Genomic DNA, 25461 nt, shown 5'->3' with positions numbered 1-25461 from the left:
CTTAAGCAAGTCTCCTGTGAGCAAATAAGTCAGTCTGGTCTTCTGTATTATTCTACCCCAGTGATGTTGGGGAGAACTTTATTACCAGCACAGAGGGTTTGCGCTAGCAGTAATAATAATCATCAAGGAATACAATAATGAGCGCCTGCTCTGTGGCAAACACTGCACTAAGTTCTCTGTCTCATTTAATACTTACAAAATAAGAACCAGACTTAGAGAGTTAACATAGCTTGCCCAAGGTCTCTCACAAATAATACAGATCCAAGCCCTGGTCTCTGTGAATTCATCAGTCTGCTGTTTCTAGTATTTATTAATCAGCCACTAAATCCATGGTTTATATCTCCTCACAATGAAGCCAACTTTGTTCCACTTCGTCATTTTCACCATAAGCATATATTATGCTCTCCGAAGTCAAGGTACTCAATCTGAGCCAGCAGCCTGCACAATGAATCCACGCTATTTGTCACAATGGAAAAAAAAGATTCACATAAACACCCTTGGCTGAAAAAAATAACTGTTAATAGTTCTAAAAAGAAAACAGTTGATTTTTTTAAATCCATAAAAGATATATTCTAAGTGTGAATAAAAACCATTTGATAACATTCAAATATAAAATTAGGAATAAATGAATAAGATGCCACTAATTCACCTCATTACAGTAGAGCCAAAGGTCAGCAAACTACGGCCAAACTAGGGCCAGATGCCTGTTTTTGTAAATAAAGATTTACTGGAACACTCATTTTCATATTGTCTATAGCTGCTTTCGTGCTGTGATGACAGAGTTAAATATTTGTAACTGAGACCGTCTAGGTTGCAAAACCAAAAATCATCTGGCCTTTTACAGGAAAAAATTTGTTGATTCCTGCACTAGACAATCAAAAGAAAGGGTCTGCATAAAAAGTATAATTTATCCACCTGTGATAGAGTGGCTAAATACATAACTATCCCCAGTCTTATAACATCGTAAAAATGCCAGGAACTGTGTTTTTACCTTGAAGGTTTTCCTTCTTCAACAAAGAATTAAGTTGACTCATAGAGCTGAAGATGAGAATGGACTCTACAGATGCTCTGTATCGCCCAGAATGCTCAGTGGTGACATTCAGCCCTAGGCTTTGAGTTCCTTGGCCAGTCTCTATCTCTTCCAGGAGTGGAAGCTCATGAGGAAGAAAACGGGAAACTATGCCATGAAGAGTCGGCTCCTTGGAATCTGGATCTAGTAACCAGCATGCCACCTGAATGGGATAACAATCAGAATATTTTCTTGATTTTTCAAAGATATTTCTGTACCCTTAAATTAAAAGGGGAAAAAAGAAAGCTCATTTCTAATCTCACTCGTTTTCACTGAATACTTATTCAGTGGTCTTCCCAGGAGAGGAGAAGGAAAGGATAATTGTACCAGGATAAGGAAAGGATAATTGGTATAAAAAATAACTCATTTTTTACCAATAAGAGCGGTGGCCTTCAAAGAAGGAAAATTTATACTTTTCCACTACTGCAATGCTCCTGCTGACCTACTTCAGAAGTAGGCTTGAAAACCAAGTGCCTTTCAGCTAACAAAAGTCATGTTTCTGAAAATGCAGCTGGATTCTTCTCCACTAAGGCTAATTTTGGCTTTCCTACTACTATAATAAAGATGGGCCTATACAGTTTTAGGTTTCTTTAATTAAAAAAAAAATTTTTATTGCGGTAAAAGTCACATAATATAAAACATACTATTTTAAGCATATTTAATTGTACAGTTGAGTGGCTTATTCAATACTGGAAGAAGTGAGACATAAATATTTCACCATTACAAGTTCATATCCAGTGTTTTAGAATGCCTACAGAATTTCTCTCAAGGATGAGGACCTGTCACCATGACCATCCAACTAGTGATTTGACTGCTATTGTTAGCTTCCCTATGAGACTAGAAGACCTGTATTTTCTAATACTTGATTCTAGCAGAGCGAAATTGGATTTAGAACAAGGAAATCTAAGCCTTGTTCATAATTTCAATAATTACTAAATGACTCGGTTACTTCTTTTATAGGTTTAGAATGTAGTTTTATGGGGCGGGGAGGGGCGATCTTGTAAATTATAATAAGAAATATAAATTGGGTCTTCCCAACAGAGATAAAGGTGTCTTTAATTATGCTAATGCAGTGACTTGGAGTGCCCCTAGGTCACCTAGGAATGGCGGCTGGTGGCCACCAGTAATCAACCCTGTGATAGGAGGGCTGGAACTTTCAGTTCCACCCCCTTAAACTCCTGGGAAGGGGAAGGGGCCAGAGGATAATTGATCACCAATGGCCAATGGTTTGATCAATTATGCCTATGTAATGAAGCCTCCATAAAAACCCAAAAGGACAGGGTTCAGAGAGCTTCTGGGTTGGTAACCACATGAAGATGCAGGGAGAGTGGCAAGCCTAGAAAGAACAGAAGCTCCACGCCTCTTCTTACAAACTTCACCCTATGTATCTCTTCATCTGGCTGTTGACTTGTATCTTTTAATATCCTTTGTAATAAGCCAGTAATCTAGTGAGTAAACTGGTTTCCTGAGTTCTGTTAGCCGCTCTAGTAAATTAATAAAACTCAAGGAGGGGGTTGTGGGAATCTGATTTATTTATAGCTGGTTGACCAGAAGCACAGGTAACAAGCTGGGCTTGCAACTGGTGTCTGAAGTTGGGGGCTTGTGGGACTGAGCCCTTAACCTATGGGATTTGATGCTCATTCCAGGTAGATAGTAACAGAATTGAGCTGAATTGTAGGACACCCAGCTGGTACCCAGAGAACTGTTGGAGATACACTGAAACCCCCTCCCCCCCACCATTAGAAATTGGTGATCAGAACCCTTTTGGGGTGTTGAATAAGACAGTCTGATGTAAAAGTTGGCAAACGTCTCTTATAAAAGTGAAATTTTATAAATTAATAGCTTCTCTTCTTACACCAAAAATGTTATGATTAACAAAACCAAGTATGGAATATTTCAAATAGTTTATGCCAAAGGTGCTATATAAATCTGGGATACTACTATAGTTTTAATAAGCTCACATTACCCATATTCTCATTTTGGGCTCTGGAACATTAAAATTAGGTGATAACCTTTTATATCCAGTAAAGGTCAGTTTATAAACTATATGAAATTTATCACATATAAACCAAGGCTTGTTTGAAGTATAGGAAAGAATACTATCATTAGTTTACCTGATACTGTCTTCAAAAATCTTTGCCAAAAAAGCTAAAGAAACTAAAATATTATCCTATTATCATTGATTATATTGATAATAACAACCAATTAGTATCATATCTCAATTCAGAATTAATATTCCACACACCTCATGTATCCAGTCTCAACAGGAGGGAAAAAACGATATCCCTTTTCAGGGCTATGATCCTGTAAATAAATGTCTTCTGAAAGTGCATTATACTGTTAAGTGTATATTACAACAACATAAGTTACTCTTTCCTTAATAACTCAGAGTCATCATTATGAAGAGTGCATCATAGTTTGCTATTATATGGAAAAGTTCTCAGGGGCTAGTAAGGTCATTTGTCCCTAAGCTAATGGCCTCTAACTACTATGCTTTGTGATCTCTTATATCTATATGCTTTTGCTACTTTCTGCCTCTATCCTCATGGATATTTGAAACACCCTGCTATCATATATCTAAATCTGACAGTTCTCCTTTCATTTCTAATTTACTATGAGACAGAAAATTTAGAACTTATGACCAAAATGAAAATTGTTTAAGTCTCTGAAGAAAGATGTGAACTTTAGTGCTTGGAATGTGTGACATCTCTGTTTTCATCTACACAGAGGCATTTGGTGCATAATAATCTGTTCTGGGTGGATGAAGTTATTGAACAAAGGAGTGACTACTCAAATACTTAAGCTGTATTGTTGAAGCTAAATAAATACCAAGTCATTTAAGAATTAACCCTAAACATTAAAATTAAATATTTTTTGAAGTATGTAAAATTTTTTTAAATAAGACAGAGAACCTTAGGATCTTCAAAACTTTGTTCCAGGGAGATGCCACAAGACAGAAGAAGAATTTTATAGCTCTGGATGAAGTCATAGATGATAACAGAACGTTCTTTATCAGATTCCTTTTGAAAGCAAGATTGAAGGTTCCACATTCTGTCTTTCACAGTCAGGCTTGGATCCAGAGAAGGCGGGGCCAAACTGGCACTGATTTCTTAAAAAAAAAAAAAAAAAAGTCTTAAGGCAAAAAGTACATGCATTCATTTGAAGCAGCAATCTTTAGTGTCAAGACTGAAAAAGACTCAAAAGCCTCAGTTTAGTTCAGCAAGACCTTATCCAGGTCATGTTGGCTATATAGATGAAGTGCTCTGTAATCTAAAAATTAAGAGTTGGGCTACGTGATTTATAATGCTCTATTTAATCAGGTGGGAGAAAATTCTAAACATTAAGATTCCTAAAAATAAATTTACACTTCTCAGAATGTGGAATTAAAGAGAGAAAAGTTATTTTGAAATGAAGTTTAAAGGAACTCATTTCAGAGGGAATTTTAGAATGAATGTATAAAATTACATCTAAAATAAAAGAAGTTCAAGTAATTACTTATCCTAAGATGTTTTCCTACGAAACAACTGAAAATGTGTCATGCTTACTCAGAACAGACATTATACGGCATCTTTTAAAATGTTTCCTTATTAATTTTGCTTCTGTCTAAAACCAAACAATCAACTAGGTATCCAACAACCATAATCAGATCACAATTTATACCTAGGTCCTATCCTTTTAATTCCAAGACTTCTCCAAAGGCTGTGTGATTCAACTACTGTAGATGTCTAGCTCATCACTGCCTCTAAATGAGTTCCAGATACAGTCGATGGGAGAAAAAAAGCCTGGAAAGAAACTGCCATGATCCAGTCTTCAGAAGCAAATCCTCAAGGTGGCCAGTGAGTCCTTCAGGATCCACTACCCCGAAGAAGAAAACACAGTATTAACAGCCACATGTGACAAGCAGAAGAGAGTAAGGGGGGTGGCTTCTTAAAACATCATTCTAGTTAATATATGAAATAATGTACACAATAGCCACTATTTTTTTAAAGGTTTTTTTTTTAATCCTAAAAAATAAATTCTAGGTATATATCAGGAAACTATTCTCAACAGACAAGTCACTATCCTCATAGAGGTTACATTAAAATTATATGGTAACTTAACCAAATAGTGATTACTTACCAGAATGCTTTTGTTCCTTCTGCAATGAAAAATAGTAAGCATCTCTTCCACCCCAGCATACTGCCAGTCCAACCACCAAGATGCCATCACAACCTTTAACAGGAATTCCATCATCTCCAATAGGGCTTTCCTGAGAGGAACTAACTATGTAAAACCAAAGTGAAATAGTTAAAAATCTCTAAAAATGAAACCACTAAATTGAATACTAAAAAAAAGATATAATAAAAAATTATTTGATAAGCAAATTTTTCAGATCCCTACAATATGCATTATGTGGATAGTCATTTTTAGGTGTAAGATCTTTCTAGGCTTCCCATCATTTAAGATAACTGTCACTATGAAAAATCTACCAAAGATTTCTTAAAAGAGATCTGTAATAATGACTAAGATAGTTTAAAATTAACTTTTTTAAGTTTTCCAAAAGCTGCATTTTGAATTTCTATAACTCAAAAATAAAGACCACTTGCACACTACAAAAATTTTGTAGCAAATTTAGCAATTCTTAATACTTAGAAACTCCAGAAAAATCAAGATTCTTACTTCTTAGTGAAGAATTAGGTATGATTTTGTATTTGAGTCAATATTTTTCCTAAAATAATACACCTTTCAATTTCACAAAGACATAGGTCAAAAACTAATCCATCTTATTTACAAGTATATCCCCAATACCTGAAAAATAACTGTCACATATTTGTTAAATTTAAGTGAATGTTTTTATCCCTCTAACCTCTAGCACAGAAAATGTACTCAATTTTATGTTTGTTGAATGAAAAATGGAAAGAGCTAGTCAACAATGAAAGTACATAAAACTTGTCGTTAACACATATGCTTCCTGAATTGAAGATCAAATACTCAGAACTTTATGAACAAACTCTTTCATAAATATAGAGATTTAAGAAATTTGAACAAATCTTTGATTTCCACAACAGGTTGTCAAGCTGACTACAGCTACCCCCCATAATACTGAATCATTACTTCCATGAAATAAGACAGGAATACATGGCATTATTTAACCAAAAGTTTCAATTCTCTGAAAACCTGAAAGAGTTCTATGAGGCTTTCATGACTATCAGTAGAGGTACAAGTTCTACTTGAGATAAGTCTTGGAAAACATAGCTAATATACACTGTGAAAAATATAGTGCCTATTTGCTATGTACTTCTGTTATTACATAAGTGAATATGGATATTACAGTTTAAGAGAAAATAATTCATGAGCAATGATGATTAATAAAAACCACCAAGTCTGCCATTTGCAACAACATGGATGGACCTAAGTGAAATAAGTCAGACAGAAAGACAAATACTGTATATTATCATTTATATGTGGAACCTAAGAATTAAAGACGAATGAATATAACAAAAGATAAACAGACACAGATATAGAAAACGAACCAGTGGTTACCAGTGGGGAGAGGAGGGGGGAGAGGAAAGATATCAGTAGGGGATTAAGAGGTACAACCTACTATGTATAAAATAAATCAGCTACAAGAATATATTGTACAGCAAAGGGAAATATAGCCATTATTTTACAATAACATTACATGGAGTATAATCTATAAAAATACTGAATCACTATGTTGTATACCTGAAACTAATTTAATATTTTAAATCAGCTATACTTTAATTAATTAATTAAATTCAAACCATGTCACACCATTAAGGTACCATAAAAAAAGTCTGATCCATTGTCAAAATATACATCTTAAATTTTACAAAATTATATTCTAACTAATATACATATTATATAATATATGCACATTATGATTATATATATATATACATAGATGCATATATATATGATTTCTTGGAGAAATGCTGTGTTTAATGGTAAGCTTGGCACACTCTAACACCAGGCATGACCAGGAGCTAACCAAACAGAAGGGCCCTATGGCCTCAGACAAGGCAGAGCCCACAATGGCATAGAAGAAAGAGGTGTTGTTTGAGAGACAGATTCCTGGCACACCCAAGCATCAATCTGTCAAACACTGTTCTAATGCTGGCCCCTGAACCAGCCATACCAACTGTGGTGTCCCCACCAGCAATAAGACTGGCTGCTGGGTCAATGTCCTGGGAGACAACACTGGTATGGAACTCCTGTGGGGAGCTGCTATAGAAAGGCTGTTTAGATGGGATTTCTGGCCTGCTTGGAAGGAGGCAGACACAGGCCTGATTGTGCCTGATCCAGGCACAACAATGGATCAGAGCCAGCGGAACGAACAGTCTCCTAGTGGTCTGCACGTTTTCAGTCTACCAGCTTGAGCTCTTGGCCTCACTGCTCAGCTCTCCTACCCATGTGTCCAGAGGTCCCCCATCTCTTATACCAGAGGGTAACTATTTTTAATCTAGTTGTGCTGAACAATAAGGCTGTTCCACATGTAAACGCACATAGGAGAAACTTATTAAACTTTGAACACATTTATTACATTTAATATCCAATACTGAAAAGTCTCAGTCCCATCTCAGTCCACTATTTTACATACAAATGTAAAAGATTTTTTAAAAAATCTTACCTTGCTTAAACCTACCACCAATAGTAGCTCTTTTAGAAGATGTCAAATTACTGATCTTTTCACAAGCCAATGAGATGGAAAATCGAGTTTTGTTTTGCCACTCCTTCATGAATGTTTGAAAGAGAGTTTGGTCACTCGCTACGTCAATTATGGCCAAACTTTCTGGACTGCATGAGGCTAGAGTTAACTGCGATCCATCCTGTGGTAACTGCGGTGAAAAACTTGTGTCTCTAATAGGACTGTCATCTTTGAAACCATTTCTAGTCTCTGGACTTAAATCACGGTTTTTATTATCTGAAGGTGAGCCAAATGAATAACTTTCACCAAGTTGTAAACCACTACTAATTTTCTTAAGTTTTACAGAAGATGTTCCAAGAAAACCTGGAAATGACAACTTAGAAGCAGATGGTATAGGAGGAATGAGTCCATTATCATCAACTATACAGTTTTCTTTACAAGGCAAGAGGGAGGAGGTTTCACCATGAATGACATTGTTCTCTAGTGCATCAATATTGCCTTTTAACACAATATTAGGGGAAAATGGAATTCCTTGAACTTGATTTGTCTCCAAATTTGAAATCATTTCTTGTTTGTCATTTACCTCTGTATTTTTTCCTTTCAAACTGAGCAAGTCTGTAATAGTTAATTTTAGCTTTTCATTTTCTAGAGGACTGGACACATTATCTAAAATCCTTTGCAGTCCTGGACTTAAATCAAATGATGCCCCTGACCATATGAATGAATTATCTTGCCTTGTCCCAGTTAATTTGGATTTTTGAGACCTTTTATCTTTATCTCCTCCAATTACTTCTCTTTGGGAATAATCATTACCCACAATCACTGGATCACTCAGTTCTAATACTCTAAGAGATCCTGCAGTATTATGTTTCTCTTGGACAGGAAATACGTCTACAGTGTCCAAAGCTTCAACCATCTGAGCAGAATCCATTTCTGAAAATACAGTAGACTCATCACTGAAACAAGACAATGGCTGCTGATTATCTTGATTCTCATTCACATCTGATTTTTTAATTGGGCCCTCTGGTTGTAGACACAGAGAATCACCAAAATGGACTGAAGTTATTTCAGAAGGAAGGCGTTCTTTTGCTTGTACATCAGGTGGTTGCTCTTCTACGAGGTACTCTTCACTGAAACTGTCAAACAGTAAACTACCACTCAAATTCAAACTTGTTTCAGGAACTGGCAGACGTTCTACTTCTATATCAGTAGGAGTTCTCATTTTAGGAACCAGAGGTATAACTGGTTTCATAGCTTCTTGTGTTTGATAACCTTGAAGAAAACTATTTAATTGGGAGTCAGTAACAGAAAGTTCATTGCCTTTAAAACATGGGTCATTTTCCCCTATTAATATTGGAGAATAAAAAATTGGGCTTTCTGGAGTCAGGTTATCAACCCCATGTGAATCAGTGCTTTGTTTCATAGCATCTACAGTCTTAAGTTTCAAATGATTTGTCAGTCCTGGTGAATGTTGTTCACCTGGAAAAGTAATGTGAATCTCTTTCTGAAAGGAGCTCACTGAGCTCTGTTTGTCTAGGCTTTTCTGCATCATCCCTGTTGCCAGGCTGGTATCCTTTGCTCCTTCTTGCTTGCCATTTTCAGTTGCTATCTGTTGAATTATTTTCTCTGACTGAGTATCCAGGTAGAAACTATCTTCAAAATCACAGAGATCTAAACCTAAGTCAGAAACATGATTATTTTTAGTTCTGTCTGCTGCATAAGCATCTGTTTTTACCTGTACTCTAAGGGTATTTAGAATATTCTCACACTGGCCTCCTGATTTACCAAATGCTCCACTTAGTAGATGTACTCCACTGGGTATCTCAGTGCTGCTTATGTTATCTTCTGATACCTGAAGATTACTTGATTTATTTTCCTCAGCATTCAACTTTGTACTTTCACATTTCATAACAACATTTGAGTCCCTATTCATATAACTGCTATCTGTCTCATAGGGCATTTGTCTTGCTACTGGTTTTTTCAGTTTGGTGTAAGTATTTGTCTGTTTATCAAACTGCTTTTCCAGGCACTGGTTAATTGGATGGGTGTCATGGTGTTTCACATTAACATGCTGGTTTTTTGAATCATTTTGTATCAATGCTTCATTTTTTTTTTCTGATTCAACAGCTAATACTCTTCCGTTTTCACTAACCACACTAGTGGCTTGATGAGTCACATTTTTATTCTGGGATCCTGTGATAAAATATTCCACAAGAACATCATTAGATATTTTATTGTTCCTTGAACAACTCTGTTCTGTTTGTGATGGGAATGATACTTTGCTATATCTTCCCTCAGCACAGAAAGATATGTTTTTAGCAAATGGCTCTGGACTTCTAAATTCCATATTCTTCTCATCTGAAGTAAATGACTCTTCACAATGAATAGGATTAGACAGAGTCTGTTCTTGTAAATTGATTCTACACATCCTAGTGTCTTTCACAGGGCTACTGTCTCTAGATCGTTTTAGATGCTTACTATGTTTCCAAGATTGAGAGGTTGTACTCATCTCTTCTGAACTGAAATTCAAAGCTTCTTTTTTTGTTTTCTCAGATGAGAGAGTCTGAACAACTTTCGTAGTGCTTGCTTTCCCCTCATTCAGAGAGGTTCCTAGCTTTTCTTTATTTATACTCAAAGAAGCCCGTTTTTTTGCTCTGGAAGTGGAATGCACCTGACGTTCTTGATGCCCATCCTGAAATTTATAATAAAAGGAATCTGTATGCTCTCTACTTTTATCTAAATCTTGCACTGTCTTTGGTAAATGAGTAACAGAAGAATCACTAAATATTGTGTTACTTTTTTTCTTTGAAGTTAATCTTTTATAAGAACTCTTAGTTTGGGGTATAAATTTGTGTTCTTTTACTTCTGATTCACTGCAGGTCAATGAGTGTGTATCAGAATTTAAAAGGGAATATGGACTCCACTGCACTCCCATTTCAACTAAGTCCTGCTGCAGAATCATTCTGGCTTCTTCTACTATAAGAGTTGCCGCTTCCCTTTCAGTTAAATCTTTTCTGCCAGTCACCCAAATAGTTCGCATATTCCGACGTTCTTCAACTGCTTCCTCTTCCTCATCCACTGCCTTTCGGGTACTATACAAGAGGTAGGAAAATAAATAAATTAATGCATTGATTCATTTATTAATACAAGTATTTATTAAGCATCAATCTGAGCTTTTCTAGGAACTAAAGAAATAGCACTGAACAAGAGGGAAATGTATCTACTCTCATAGAGCTTACATTATAGTTGGGGAAATCAGAAAGTAAACAAATGTTAAAATGCATTCTGTGTCAACTGGTAATAGATAAGAGCTGTGCAAAAAATTGAAGTGCCATTGTGATCACCTAGAAGGGTGGGATAGGGAGGATGGGAGGGAGATGCAAGAGGGAGGAGATATGGGGATATATGTATATGTATAGCTGATTCACTTTGTTATAAAGCAGAAACTAACACACCGTTGTAAAGCAATTATACTCCAATAAAGATGTTAAAAAAAAAAACAAAACTGAAGCACCAGAAAGGGATAGGTGGTTGTGCAATTTTTAAATAGCATCATTAGGGAAGGCCTCACTAAGACAGAGTCTTTAAATGGAAACCTGGAGTTTATTGATTGACAGAATTTGAAAGACAGTTCAGAGTAACTACAAGAGATTCAAAATGAAGAGAGAAAGTTCAGAATTGAGAGATCCAGGGAAGGAGAACCCCATATTTTTCATACAAATTCTGCCCAAATATCTGGCTGACCTCAAAACTATGCAAGTGTAGAGAGACTCCAAGCAGCTAGGTGAAAGTCTAAACAACTGAACAGAGATTTGAGCTATTGCCTACGACAGGAAAAGTTTGAGCTTAGCCAAGCTGACTGATAAAATATCAGTAACTAAAGTACCATGAAGAGAAGAAAAACAGGATGAGGCATAAAAATTATGGAAGCTGGGAAACTTCTGTTTCCAACCAAGATAAAATAACAGGGACCAATTTAGCCTCTCACCCAAAACAACTAAAAACTGAGGCTAGGTCATAAAAGACATTGCAGTTTCCATTTTGCTCTCTTTTGGGTCACTCACTCTGGGGGAAGCCAACCTTCATGGCATAAGGGTCTCAAGCAGCTATATGGAGAAGTTCATGTAGAGAAATGAACACCAACCTGCCAGCATGTGTGTGAGGCATCTTAAAAGCAGATCTAAGTCAGCCCTTCAGATGACTACAGTTCTGGCCAACAACTTAACTACAACCTCCTGAGGAGCTCAAACCAGAACTATGAGGAAAGGTACTCCCAAATTCATGACTTGCAGAAACTTTGAGTTAATATATATTTACTAGTTGCTTTTAAGACACTAAGTTCTTAAGTAATTTCTTCCATAGCAAGAGTTAACTAAAATGCCTAGTAAAACTATCGAACTTCAAAGATATAGAAAATAAATCTCGGGACTTCCTTGGTGGCGTAGTGGTTAAGAATCTGCCTGCCAATGCAGGGGACACGGGTTTGAGCCCTGGTCCAGGAAGATCCCACATGCCGTGGAGCAACTAAGCCCGTGCACCACAACTACTGAGCCTGTGCTCTAGAGCCCGCGACCCACAACTACTGAGCCCACTTGCCACAACTATGGAAGCCCGTGCGCCCAGAGCCTGTGCTCTGCAACAAGAGAAGCCACTGCAATGAGAAGCCCGTGCACCCCAATGAAGAGTAGCCCCTGCTCACCACAACTAGAGAGAGCCCACACACAGCAACGAAGACCCAATGCAGCCAAAAATAAATAAATAAACAAATAAATGTTAAAAAAAAAAAAAGAAAAGAAAAGAACTCTCAAGGCCTACATATTTGGAAGGGCAAAAGAATCACACTCCCATAAGAATTCTTGAAAACAGCATACAAAGCAAAGAAACAACATTTTCAAAAAACTCAGTAAAAGAAAGTATAGACCAAGGATTTCTATCCAGCCAAGGTGTGCTTCAAATATTAAGGTTATGGAAAAACTGTCTGAAACATACAAGAACTTGAAGAATTCTATATTATATAAGCCCTCCTCAAGGAACCTAAAGCTACTAGAGGATAAGTTTCATCCACTCAAGAGAGGAAGGAATACTTCAGCAATAAGAACGATGGTAATCTGAATAACTAAAAATGTAAATTATATTAGTCTTCCATCCCTACCCCCCACAAGGGTGGAGGCAAAGGTGGAAAATTAATGTATGCAAGTTTTATATTGAGATAAAGTAGAAATAATGCACTCTGGAAAACGGAGAGAGAAAAAGGAAGTTAAAGTAAGCTCAACGTCAGTGACTGTTGTTCCGGCAATAGGTAGGAATTACAGGATACAATTAAAATTTTGACAAACCAGATAATAAAAAGTACAAAAGCACCCATTAAAACAAAAATATACACCTTTCTAAATTTAAAAATAAAATACCAAAGAATACCCTTGGGTGGAGAAAGAAACAGCAAATATCACATAATACACATAATTATAAAATAATTTGAGAGAATTGAAATGAAACATGTTATTCATATTGATAAATGTGAATGGGATTAAATCATCTATTAAAAAGATCTTCAATTTGTTTCAGAAAGCAAAACACAACGACAACTCAATGTGGTATAAAAAAGCATATCTAAAACAAAGTAATTCAAAAAGGCTAAAAATAAAGGGATGGGCAAAGGAATTCCCAGGCAAAGGGAAACAAGAAGAAAGCAGTGAGGGATATTCCAAGAAGGGTATAATTTAATGCTCAAAACCAAAAACACAACAAAGATAACTATCAATCAGTCATATTTACTATGAACATTTACACTCTAAATAACAAGCAACCACATTTGTGAAGCAAACACTGTAAGAGATACAAGGAGACAAAGAGAGAAGTGTACTAACAATTAGTAGACTTTAATAAACCATTCTTATTAAAAGACAGATGAAGTACTGGCAGGGGGGAATAAGTAGGAATGAATAAGACTTAATTAACATAATCAAAAAGGTAGACTTTGTGAAAATATCTCAAATATTTTACTTTTATAATAGAGAATACAACTATCTAGTTTGTATTGATCATATATTAGTAAACAAAGAAATTGTCAGTGAATTCCCTAAAGTAGAAATGTTATAAACAACATGCTTAGGTTGCAATGCAATAAAACTAAAAATTATTAACAACAACAACAAAAAAGAACTTCTACCCAGGCAAAAGAGGGAAAACATGCAAATTCCATAATTCCTAAAAAAATGTAACAAAAGCCCTAAATATCAGAATCTATGGTTACATTTAAAATAAGACACCACAGGAAAATTCACAGTACTAAATTCATAGTATTAAAATAAAAACAGTGTTTTATCAATAAAAATATGAATGCCAACAAATTAAACTCCTAGTTCAACAAAAAGAACTAGAAAAAGTATGACAAAGTAAAACAAAAGAAAGCAGTAGGAAGTAGTAATAAAATTCAAAAAATAGGATTTAATGAGGTAGATTTTTTTTAATAGACCTAACTAGTAAAAGAAAATACTTAATTTTTTAAAATTTACAAAATAGACCACTAGTTAATCTGATCAAGAAGAAAACAGAAAGTACAAATTTACAAAATAATAAATCAAAAAAGAGGCATAGCCAATGAAATAGAAGAAATATTTAAAATTCCTAACAGACTAATTTACAGATCGCTATGAAAATATATTTGAAAATCCAGATGAAATAGATAATTTCGTTGGGAAAGAAAGGTTACCAAAATTGACCCCACTAGACATAGAAAGCCTAAAGAGATTAAGTTCTGAAAAAATAAAATAGAGAAGGTGATCAGAGAATTAACCCCATAAAAAGGCACCATCCAAGATTGTTTCATAGGGTAATCATATCAAACCTTTAACCAGTCCCAAAGTACTGAAAATAAGGGAAATATTTATGGATAACAATGCAAAAGTATACTATATTAAATATTAGCAGATAGAATCCAACATCATGTAAAAAAATAATATAACACGACCCAGTGAAATTTATTCTGGAACATAAAACTGATTCAACAGTAGGAAATCTATTAATATAACATGCTAAGAGATGTAAAGGGGGAGAAACCTATGACTATCTCCATAGATACTGAAAAAGCCTTTAACAAAACTTAATAAAAAATTTTCCTGATAAAAAATATACAAGAAAATTGCAATTAATGGACATTTTCTTAAAATGATTACACACACACACACACACACACACACACACACACCATAGTCCTGAAGTCAGTATCTTACTAGGGTAGCAGAGGCATTTCCACTAGGATCACAAACAAAGCAAAAATGTCCACTATCGCTATTACTACTGTCAACTACCACTACCTATTAGAGCTATTAGCTAATTCACTTAGACCAAAGAAATCAGTTAGATGCACAAGAATTGTTAGGGAAAAAGTAAAATAACTCTATTTACAAATGATATGACAATATACCTGGAAAATCCTTGAGAATCAATGATAAAAGTAATTTAAACAACAAAAGTATTCAGAAAATAGCACGATAAAAAAAATATAAAACTCAACAGCCTTTACATATTCAAATAATAACCATGTAGAAGACATAGAAGAGAGCCACTAATTAAAAACAGAATAATGATTAAATAGGAATAAATTTAACAAGAAATGTACACAATTTGTATGAGGAAAACTAAAACTCCTGAAAACCTATATGAGGAAAATACTTTAAAACTCCTGAAAAATCAAAAAGACTAGATCCAATGCAAAGGTATTACCTATCCTTGGGTAGGTTCACTCAACATTATAAAGATTTCAGTTCTATTAAATTTCAATCGAATTCTAATACAATATCAAAAAGCACTTTAAGTTTCATATGGGCAAACATGCAAGAATAGCCAAGAAAATACTGAAAAACCATAAGGTAGAATTTACCCTACCAGACATTAAAACACACTATAAAGCCCTTATAATTAAAAGCATGGTACTGGCTCATTAATTGACAGAAAGAATAGCAAATAGAGAATAGAAAGTCCAGAAATAGACTTAATTACATATGGATATTTAATATATGATGATGGCATCTCAAATCACTGGGACAAAGATAAACTTTTTTATAAATGGGAACCATTGAGAAATAAAATTGGATCCAGACTTAACACCATACACAAAATTAAATTCTAAATGTATCAGGAATCCAAATGCAAACTTACAAATACTAGAAGAAAACGTGTGAATTCCTCTTTCATCTCAATATATGAAAAACCTTTCTAACTATGACAATTTAGAAGCAAAAAAAAAAAAAAAGATTGCTAAAAAATAAATGAAAAGAAAAATAAAAATTCTGCATGGTGAAAACAATGCAATAAAGTCAAAAGACAATTGATAAGTTTTGAGAAAAATATATGAAATATACATGTGAAACAAATGGCTAAGAACCCTAATCAGTTTTAAAAAGAAAAGATTCTAAGACTCTTTAAAAATGAGAGGGTAAAAACCAAAACCTAGTAGAAACATAAGGAAAAGATATAACCAGATAATTCACAAAGATATATTTCTTTAAGTAATCCGGAAAATAAGAAAAAATATTCACCATCACGCACATTTAGAGAAATGCACATTAAAACCATACTGAGATACAACTTCTCATCTATCCGACTAGTAAAAATGAAAACCTTTTTGTCAAAGAGAAAAACCAGAGGCTCCAAATGGCATCACTTGTGCTAAAGCCCATGATACCAAGCCTAGATTTAATACATAACCTAAATACAATTTAAACCTTCATCAGACATGTAATCTTTTTTTTTTTTTGAAATATAGTTGATCTACAATAAGAGCTGTATTTTTTTTTTTTTTTTTTTTTTTAAAGACAAGCTTGTAAGGATTGGCTATTCCAAAGTTCTAAGGAATATAGCTAACTCAAATGCTTTTCAAGATCAGGTTATCCAAGATAATCTTTAGGAAGTAAAAGCTAGTTTAAGTTTGTCGCTTTAATTGAAACAGACATGTCTTAATAGTTGTCAGCATTAATTATAATATTTTTACTCTACCTAAGCTAACAAATTTGTCAGCAAGAAAAATAACTTGGTATGATGAAATTTTCATTAGTAACCTAAATATAATTGTTTAGAGCAAGTAAATTAAATAAATAAAAGTAGAATAAAAAGATTTTCTAGGTGAACTTTTGAAATAAGTTTTCCAAATCTTTAGCCTGAAACCCTAAAGTTTTGCTAAGCTTAGGTTAAGTAATGGAAATTTATTGAACATTTAGATCATTCCAAATAAGATAAAATAGGTGAAAGATTAATTACTGAACATAGCTTTATCTACTTTTGGCTTTCTATTGTTGAAAAACTAAAGATAAAATTTGGGATTATTAGTGAGCATGTTTGGTGCTGCCAACTATTGGCACTTGCCATCTACCTCTACAAGGATTAAATCATGAGCTGCTGCAGCTGCTGACCTTCAACACCCCCTGAAAGGAGTTCAGGGTGGAGATCAGGAATGAGGCACTTCGTGCTCTGGGAAAAACTGGCAGAACAGGTCTTCAGATAGATATTTTCAGGAGATTTTATGAGCCCAATTCTTACATTCCTCATATCTAGAAAAGCACTAAAATCATTAACAGTGACACCTGCTCCTCATGACTAGCAGCAACCCTCTGCCAAAATGTGTGCTTGGCTGCTCATAACCCCTTCACTAAAGTCATATAACACTGACCTTCCTCACTACCTCTTTGTAGCGGCTTCTCAGAGCTACCTGAAATGCTGCCTCCCAGGCTATAGTTCTCATTTTGCCCCAAATAAAACTTAACTCACAACTCTCACATTGTGCTTTTTTTTTTTTTCAGTCAACAGTGCCATGCTAAGAAAGTTTCTATGAGAAAGCACATGTTTCTAGAAGTTATAAAGAGTACTTATAATTTTGCCAAGCTTCGGAATGCTAGTGTAAGAGTCCACAACTGTTTAGTTCCTAAATTTTAGCCAGAAATTAAGGTTTTCAAAAGATTAAAAATTCTAATATATGTAATTAAAGCTACAAGAAACAACAAAGGAAACATCTCCATATGCAAGGAAAGCAGGATGTGTTTTTGGCTAGAAAAGGCATGAGGGACTTCCCTGGCGGCACAGTGGTTAAGAATCTGCCTGCCAATGCAGAGGACACAAGTTCGAGCCCTGGTCCAGGAAGATCCCACATGCCACGGAGCAACTAAGTCCATGTGCCACAACTACTGAGCCTGTGCTCAAGAGCCCACGAGCCACAACTACTGAAGCCCGCAGGCCTAGAGCCCGTGCTCAGCAACATGAGAAGCCACTGCAATGAGAAGCCTGCACACCGCAACGAAGAGTAGCCCCCTCTCACCGCAACTAGAGAAAGCCCGCGTGCAGCAACGAAGACCCAACGCAGCCAAAAAAAATAATAATAATTTTTAAAAAAACAAAGAAAAGAAAAGGCATGAGGAATGAAGATGCATTTTGTTAAGGGAAATGAGAGTAATTTTGTCTGAACTAGAGCTTCTGGTTATAAAGGGTAAACTAAAGGCATACAAAAATCTTTTCTCTCTTCACTGAAGAGAGAAAGGATTTTACCTTGTGTAATCAAGCTGGCTAAAACTGAATTATTATAAGCATTTTAAAAATTAAGTTTTAATATCAATAGTGTACTTATATAAAACTAGAACTTAATTTCCCTTCATCTGCTAAATAGACAATCGAGTATTGTTTCATATGGACCTGTGATCCTATTTAGTCAAGTGTCCAAACCATTTGATATCTCTGACAAACTTCCCCAAATCAAATTCTGAATGAAGTCTTTTGACCACAAACTAACTGAAATTTTTCAGAGGCCCCTGGAACATTTCAAAAGATGTTAGGCTTATTTGGTATGTTAAATTACATGGGAAGCATTACCAAACAAGAAGTAACATTAAGCCTTCTTTATGTTGTACTTGATTAGGTGTATAAGTGTTCTAGAAATTGTGTGAAATTCCTAGAAACTTGATATATCCTGGTGTAATCTTAACTTATAATTCTAGTCATTATCTTAAAATGGTGTATGACATCCTCTGGGACCCCAATCAGAAATGGGTAACCAGTAAACAATCCTTTTACTGCTATTCACTTACTTTCTGAAATTACTCATCAAAATTGAGGCTCACACTAAAAATACTGAACCTGAGTAACAGGGAAATGACCTAGCTGACTTTCATGTAAAGGCAACAGAATCTATATAAAGATTGTGTCAAGTGTTGATGAGATTCATTCTACTTCTCCAAAAATGACCCACTTACTGCCAGACCTGATGTCCTTATAACAGATGACAGTGTGCTCCTGAATCAGAGAAACTAAGATGGGTAAACAATGGCTGTAAATTAAACAAACAGTTGGAGCTGTGGGAAAACCAAGATGGCCTCATGGTTCTTCCTGGCTCCCTGACAAATCTCATTTTTCTGTTTTCCCATTCCTTCACCCACCACAGTATATGTAAGAACAACTATTTTTGTCCCTAAAGGCCTCAGGCTTCCTCCCTCTGGACCCCTGAAAAACTGTATTCAAGCAGAAAAAGAATTACATAGGACTACATGACCTGAGGAGGATACTCTAATGTTTCTGTTTTTCCAGATTTAAGGAGACTTTTCTTAAGCTATCTATGACTTACAACAATTTGGTAAAGTATACCTTTGTGAACAAAGATGAAACTTTTTCTCCCCACCTGATCCCTCCAGAATTCAGGAACTCTCAGTGAATATTCTTACTCTCTTAACAATTTATTTGCTTGCATAAGTTCAATAACAATCTTTTCTCCTTGTAACAGGATACAATTAGAAACACTGGCTATATTACCAAGGTTTTGACTGGAATGTCATATTTGAGAAAGGCGTGCACAGACTCAGATATGACCAGATAGCTTCACAGAACTGCTTCAAAAAAAATCGACCTGGTACCTTGCTTACAAGGTTTCAGCAAAGCAGTCTTAAAAAAGGACTTATATGGTCAATCATTATTCTTGCTGTACTTATATAAATAATCAGGCCAAGTTTAATGCAAGCAAATTAGTTTTACTATGATTATCTTTGGTTAAAAAAAAAATAGGGGTAATTAAAGAGAGAAAAATTATCTTTGCACCTTTGTAGATAGAATTAGATTCTAGTCCTGTTAATTGTCTTTGAGGTTTTATTACATACCTGTAAACTGGACTGGATCCTGAATTCTTCTAGTGTTCTTAAATATCTCGCTACAACTCACCAAACTAGTATTTCCAATTTTCTCCCACCCTTCTGATTTGACATCACTAAGAACAAAGGCAGCCTTCGAGCCCTGTCAGAAGGGAGCTTACCAAGTGCTCCTGACCACTGACACTGATGCAGAACTATAGAAAGTATTGAGCCTTGGGTACATGTCTCACAGCTAAGGAGGACCACCTGACATCTGGTCCTACACAACACTGGAGACCCCTGAATCAAAATGATGAGTAAGAAAAGTCGATGATATCGATGTCTACTGCTTTCGCCCAAGACACCAGATTCAAGTCTTCTTGCTTTAGTTAAACATGAAACCCTTTCTCCTTTTCTTTCTTAATTTCACTCTGGCATTGGCCTGGAAAGATAACACTCTCATCTGTATCTCCCAGGCCATTACTAAGAAGGGATAACCTTCAGTATTTAGGATAACTCTATTTTAGGATGGGAGATTCTCTTTCCACATGCACTAAAAACCTGACTGACTCCTGGCTTGAACAGGTAAATGCAGCAGTCCCTGTGAATAAATCTTTTATCAGTATTCCTTAACATGAATGGTTTGCATCCCGACAGGTCTTGTCTTTGTTTGTGGTGGTTATCATTCTCCTTGGGCCTATGAATGCCCATATGGCTGGCACACAACTGTACTAGGCATCTTAGGTTATCTAACTGTGCCCCTAACTGTTCTAGAAAAGGCCTAACAGGAGGATTCATGATTCAAGAACTGTTTCCTTTGGCAGGGCCTACTTCCCTGATTAGGAGTTAAAACAAAGAAGAATATGATCAGGAACCTTTCCTCAACTCTTAGAGAACATTGCAGATTCCACTGCTAGGGCACTAGTTGCCCAACAAAAATACTTAGACTCTCTGGCCATAGTTGCTCTTGATAATAAGATAGCCCTTGATAATCTTTTAGCTGAGCAGGGAAGTGTCTGTGCTATGACCAATACCATCTGTTGTACCTGGATTGACACTTCTGGTGAAGTTGAAACTTAATTATGTAAGATCACTGAGTAAGCCACTTGGCTTAAAAGGGTGACTCCTTCAACAGTGCCTTTGACTGGTTTGGGTCTTGGGGACTATGGCTCTGAAGCACACTCCAAATACTGGGAGTTATCCTATTTATAGTTATCATAAACATCAGTGCATTGGATCCTCTCAAAAGTTTTAAATGCATGTTCACAGTCACTGACCAGCAGAGAAATGATCTCCCTAAGAGTGGAACATCAGAAAAGAAACGAGGAGAACAGCCACCTTAGAAGTTGTGAACCTGTAACAAGGAAGAACAAAATCTGACTCCATGTTGGATCTGTTTCTTTTACTTTAACCTTTGCTTCCCGTTGCTTTTGTGACTATAATCACTAAAAGGATGCTGTTTATAGCTATAAGCATACATAATGGCCTCTCTTGGGGAACTCTGCCCCTCTGCCTCAATGTTAAACCAAAGTGCCTTCGTTCAGCTCACAGGGAAACACCCTGCCCCTGCCCACCCTTGAATGACTGCAAGAAAGAAGAAATTAACACATCCCCTCCCAGAGGCTGGCCAAACCAGAAGATATTTTGCAAGACTTAGAGCCTTTTTACTTTACTTCCTCACCTCCTTCCCCTCTCTGTTCTATAAAAGAAACTAGCATCAGACCCAGATAAGATGGTACTCTAGGACTCTAGTCTGCCATCTTCTCGGATGCCCAGCTTTTCAAACAAAGTCGCTATTCCTTGCCTCAACATCTCGTCTCCTGATTTATTGGTCTGTTGTGCAGCAGAGCAAGCTTGGACTCGGTAACAAACCTGAAGTCATGGCCTGTGACTATCATAGGAGTTCATCAAAGACGTCATGACCTATGGATAGCACAACAAAGATCAACAAAGCTGCAGAGCAGTAGTTGAGAGCGAAGCTAATGCCTTAAATTTTGATCACATCTCTCAGGCTGAGAGTATGATGAAAAGGAGGGAATTATTAAAGAGAAAAGCCACAGGCCCCAAATGGCTAAAGCCCATGATACCAAACCTAGATTTAATACCTAACCTAATTGCAGTTTTGACCTTCACCAGAAATGTAATCTTAATCAACCAGTCTAGAATTTCCTGGTCAGCACCAAGAGGTAATCTGTCCATCCTCCCTCCCCACCCGCAAGATACAATCTGCATGATAAAACCCCCTTGCCTTTCCCTTTTACCCCCAAAAAGCTGCCCTGGTATAAAAATAATCCTTTCTTTTATTTTGCTAATAGCTCCTTTGCCCTATCCTTCTTCCTATAAAAACCTTCCATCTTTTAGTAAAACCCCTTCTAGTTCCTAGATTGGATGCTGCAATTCATGAATCGCCTAATAAAGCTAGTTGGATCTTCAAATTTACTCAGCTGAATTTTGTTTTTTAACAACCTCTAACAATGGATTCTACTGGTGAGCTGAGGGGTAATAGACTAGTGAGAGTGCAACTTGGCTAGACCCTTCTGCAGAGCAATTTGGAATCTAATAAATCTATATATATGCACTTACCTTCTGAAATCTCATGTCTAGGAATTTACTCTGAAGAAACATCACCAACAATATGAAAATACATATGCACAAGGTAATTCATTACAGATTGTTGGTAATGGCAAGCTATTTGAGACAATCTGAATGTTGGATGGGTTTTCTGGCTTTTACATATGTACCGGGCACTGAAAGGGTGGCCAGTCTCCAAATACATCAGTTTCTATTCAGAAAATTAACATTAATACAATACTGTATCTAATCTACATACCTTACGCAAAATTTACCAATTGTTCAAAGTATGTCCTTTTTCTAATCCAATCTAGAGTAAGGTGGTACATTTAGTTGTCATGTCTCTTTAGCCTGCTTTAATTGGAATCAGCTCCTCAGTCTTTGTTTCCACGACCTTGATATTTTTGAAAAGTACTGGCCAATTATTTTGTAGAATGTCTCTCAATTTAGGTTTGTCTGATGTTTCTCTACAGTTAAATTCACATTAGATATTTTTGATAAAAATATTCCAGGAGTAATGTTGTGTCTTTCTCAGTATGTCACATGAGGAAGCAGATAATGTTGATTTCTCATATTACTATGTTTCATTAATTTTGATCAGTGAAGGTTCTGGGCTTTCAGAAGAATCACAGTCATGGCAATAATGGCCTTAGAATCACACAGAAGAGATTCCAAAATGTGTTTACAAATTTTTTCCAATTAACTTTTTTAAAATGTGTACTGACTTCAGATGACTCCCTGGAAGGGTTAAGTATGATATATGGTATGCTGTTACCACAGAGATACTCCCACATCTGAATTTTTTCACCTCAGGTCTTTTATTACATATTTCTAAGCAAGTATGAATATATCCAAAGATTCTGTGAAAATCACAGGCTCCAGAGGAGATCAACACCTTTATAAGTAGGTTTTAAAGCATACTCTATGTAGGTTTCAGCCAGAGGCACACCCAAAAGTGACAAAATCACCCACCAGTGGATCTTCCAATCTGGGGTCACAGGGGATGACCCTGCCCCCACAGCTCCACGTTCTCTGCTTGGGTTGCATATGCTTAAGACTCCAAGCAATTTCATCCTTCAAAATCTAGGTAGAGGTAGCTATACAGCTATAGCTATGCTGGCTGTAGTGCATGCTGTACCAGGGCCCACTAGCAGGAATCACACCTGCATTGCTGCCGAAATACACGGAGTAGAGCCCATGATGTGAGGTGGCACTGCACAGTGAGGCCCTTTCTTTGACTATGCCCCATCCCTTCCCACATGTTTCAAGTTTCAGAGCGTGTGTCAAACCAAAGAGGAAAGAAGCACTGAACTGGAAATGAGATTAATGCTCTCATTTAGAACAAATTTTTAAAACCTGAAAATAAAACTGTTAATACTTGAAACTGCCTAAACAGCTATAGAATCTGGCTGGGAGTCCATACAACAGTGAGTTCAAAGAATAATGGTTGAGAAAATAATTAAGCTATTCCTTGATAATATGCTGAGTCCAGCCCATTCAATGAATTGGTTGCACACACACACACACACACACACACACACACACACACATATCAAGAAGTCCTCTTCTCATAAACTGTTTTTGAGGGACTAGTGTTCCAAAGAATATTCAAGAAGAGTATATTTTAAAGTTTTCTTGCCTGAAGAAAATCTAAGATGAGCCCTGGATATATACTGAGAACTAAAATCCATCAATGCAGAAACATTAGTAACTTAACTTTACTCAAACTTTCTAGGAGAGAGTTATGATACATTTAGAAGTGTCTTTAAAGTCATAGAATATATTTTAAATATACAAAAAAAGAAAAAAGTAATCCTCAAAGGGGAAAAGGAGCCACATTTTCTTCCACTTATACCAAATATGGCATGATATTATCTAAGGGAAAAATATTTTAATATATTATCTATTATTTACAAATTGACCTGTTTTCATTTAATAACATATGTAGACAAGGGGATTTTTCTTACCTTTTAAAAGGCACAGCATTTTTCAGAACACTTTCCACCTCAGCAGCATCTGCTCTGGCAAGATCGGCCACAGTAAGAAAGCCAGAAGCATAGAGGAATCTGGCTCTCTGTGCATTAAGTAAGGATACCCGGACCAGGTCACACAGCTCCCTCTGGATGCCAAACGTAAGACGCTTCTGAAATTGGGACAGTAGTAGTTCCATGTTGTGCCAGCCCAGGCGGTTGGAAAACACTGTAATCATCCCTAGAATATTCATATAATATTTATTGAATTAAAAATTCTTTCTAGACCAATTCTCCGTTTCTTGAGATGTATTTTTGTTTCACTGTTGTTTTTTCTGCAGAATTATAAAGTTTAACAGGCCCAAGGTATAAAATAATAGGAGAGCAGACATCTTTAAGGGCCTAGCTAATTGGCTAGACACATTAAATATCATCTCATTTTTTCTTAATCATGAACTTGCATTTGAAAAAATTGAGGCAGAGCACATAAACACAAAACAAACAAAAAGCCCTCACTAGTTCCCCTCTCTCTCTCTCTCTCAATTTTTTTCCTTACTTTCTTTAAGGAAGAAAGAACTCTTAAAACAGGTAAAGAACTCTTTTCACCTAGAGGAAAACAAGAGAGCTAATTTAAATTGTCAAGTGCTGAGAGGATTATTTACAAAGAGTGAAAGTCCCATTGATAATTTCTTAAAAAAAAAAAAAAAAAAAAAAGGTTGCCCAGCTTGATAGCTATACCCTCTTGAAATAAAGAGGCCAGAGTAGCCGAGTGTCAAGTCATTAAGAAAATCACTTCCCTACAAGAACATTAACCCTAGAGGTAATCTGAGATTTTTGATGCCAGTGAGTTGAAGGGTAAGTCTCTCCCTTCTTACTACCCTCTCCTGGCATCTTTCCCTCAGTAATCTCTCATGCACACAATTTCACAATGAAACTTCTTACACATGTAAACACACTCTCCAGCAGCCGAGGATTTCCCTCCTAAGGGCTTAAGGATTTCTTGGTAAAATCAGACCTAGAGCTTCCCTTGTTTGCCTAGCTTAGAAGATAAGAGTTTAATTTTATGAAGAAAGACCAGTATTTCCTTAGAGAAGAGATATT

At 36.0% G+C, this 25461-nt stretch overlaps 1 protein-coding gene across 3 annotated transcripts in view; it reads right to left on the bottom strand.

The window, feature by feature from the left end:
* Nucleotides 1-25461, bottom strand: part of POLQ (DNA polymerase theta) — a 114136-nt gene that overhangs the window by 38491 nt on the left and 50184 nt on the right. For all 3 annotated transcript variants that reach the window (XM_068546652.1, XM_068546654.1, XM_068546653.1), the window contains 5 exons: nt 24358-24601; nt 7701-10810; nt 5189-5332; nt 3982-4178; nt 992-1232 (listed from right to left, as the gene is read on the bottom strand). In XM_068546652.1, the coding sequence (XP_068402753.1) occupies nt 992-1232; nt 3982-4178; nt 5189-5332; nt 7701-10810; nt 24358-24601 (3936 nt within the window). The remainder of the gene's footprint in view (nt 1-991; nt 1233-3981; nt 4179-5188; nt 5333-7700; nt 10811-24357; nt 24602-25461) is intronic.

The sequence above is a fragment of the Eschrichtius robustus genome, chromosome 6 (genome assembly GCF_028021215.1).
Source record: "Eschrichtius robustus isolate mEscRob2 chromosome 6, mEscRob2.pri, whole genome shotgun sequence".
In the NCBI taxonomy this organism is placed as follows: Eukaryota; Metazoa; Chordata; class Mammalia; order Artiodactyla; family Eschrichtiidae; genus Eschrichtius; species Eschrichtius robustus.
Note: the sequence above shows the minus strand (reverse complement) of the source record. Positions and strands in the feature narration are given on the sequence as shown.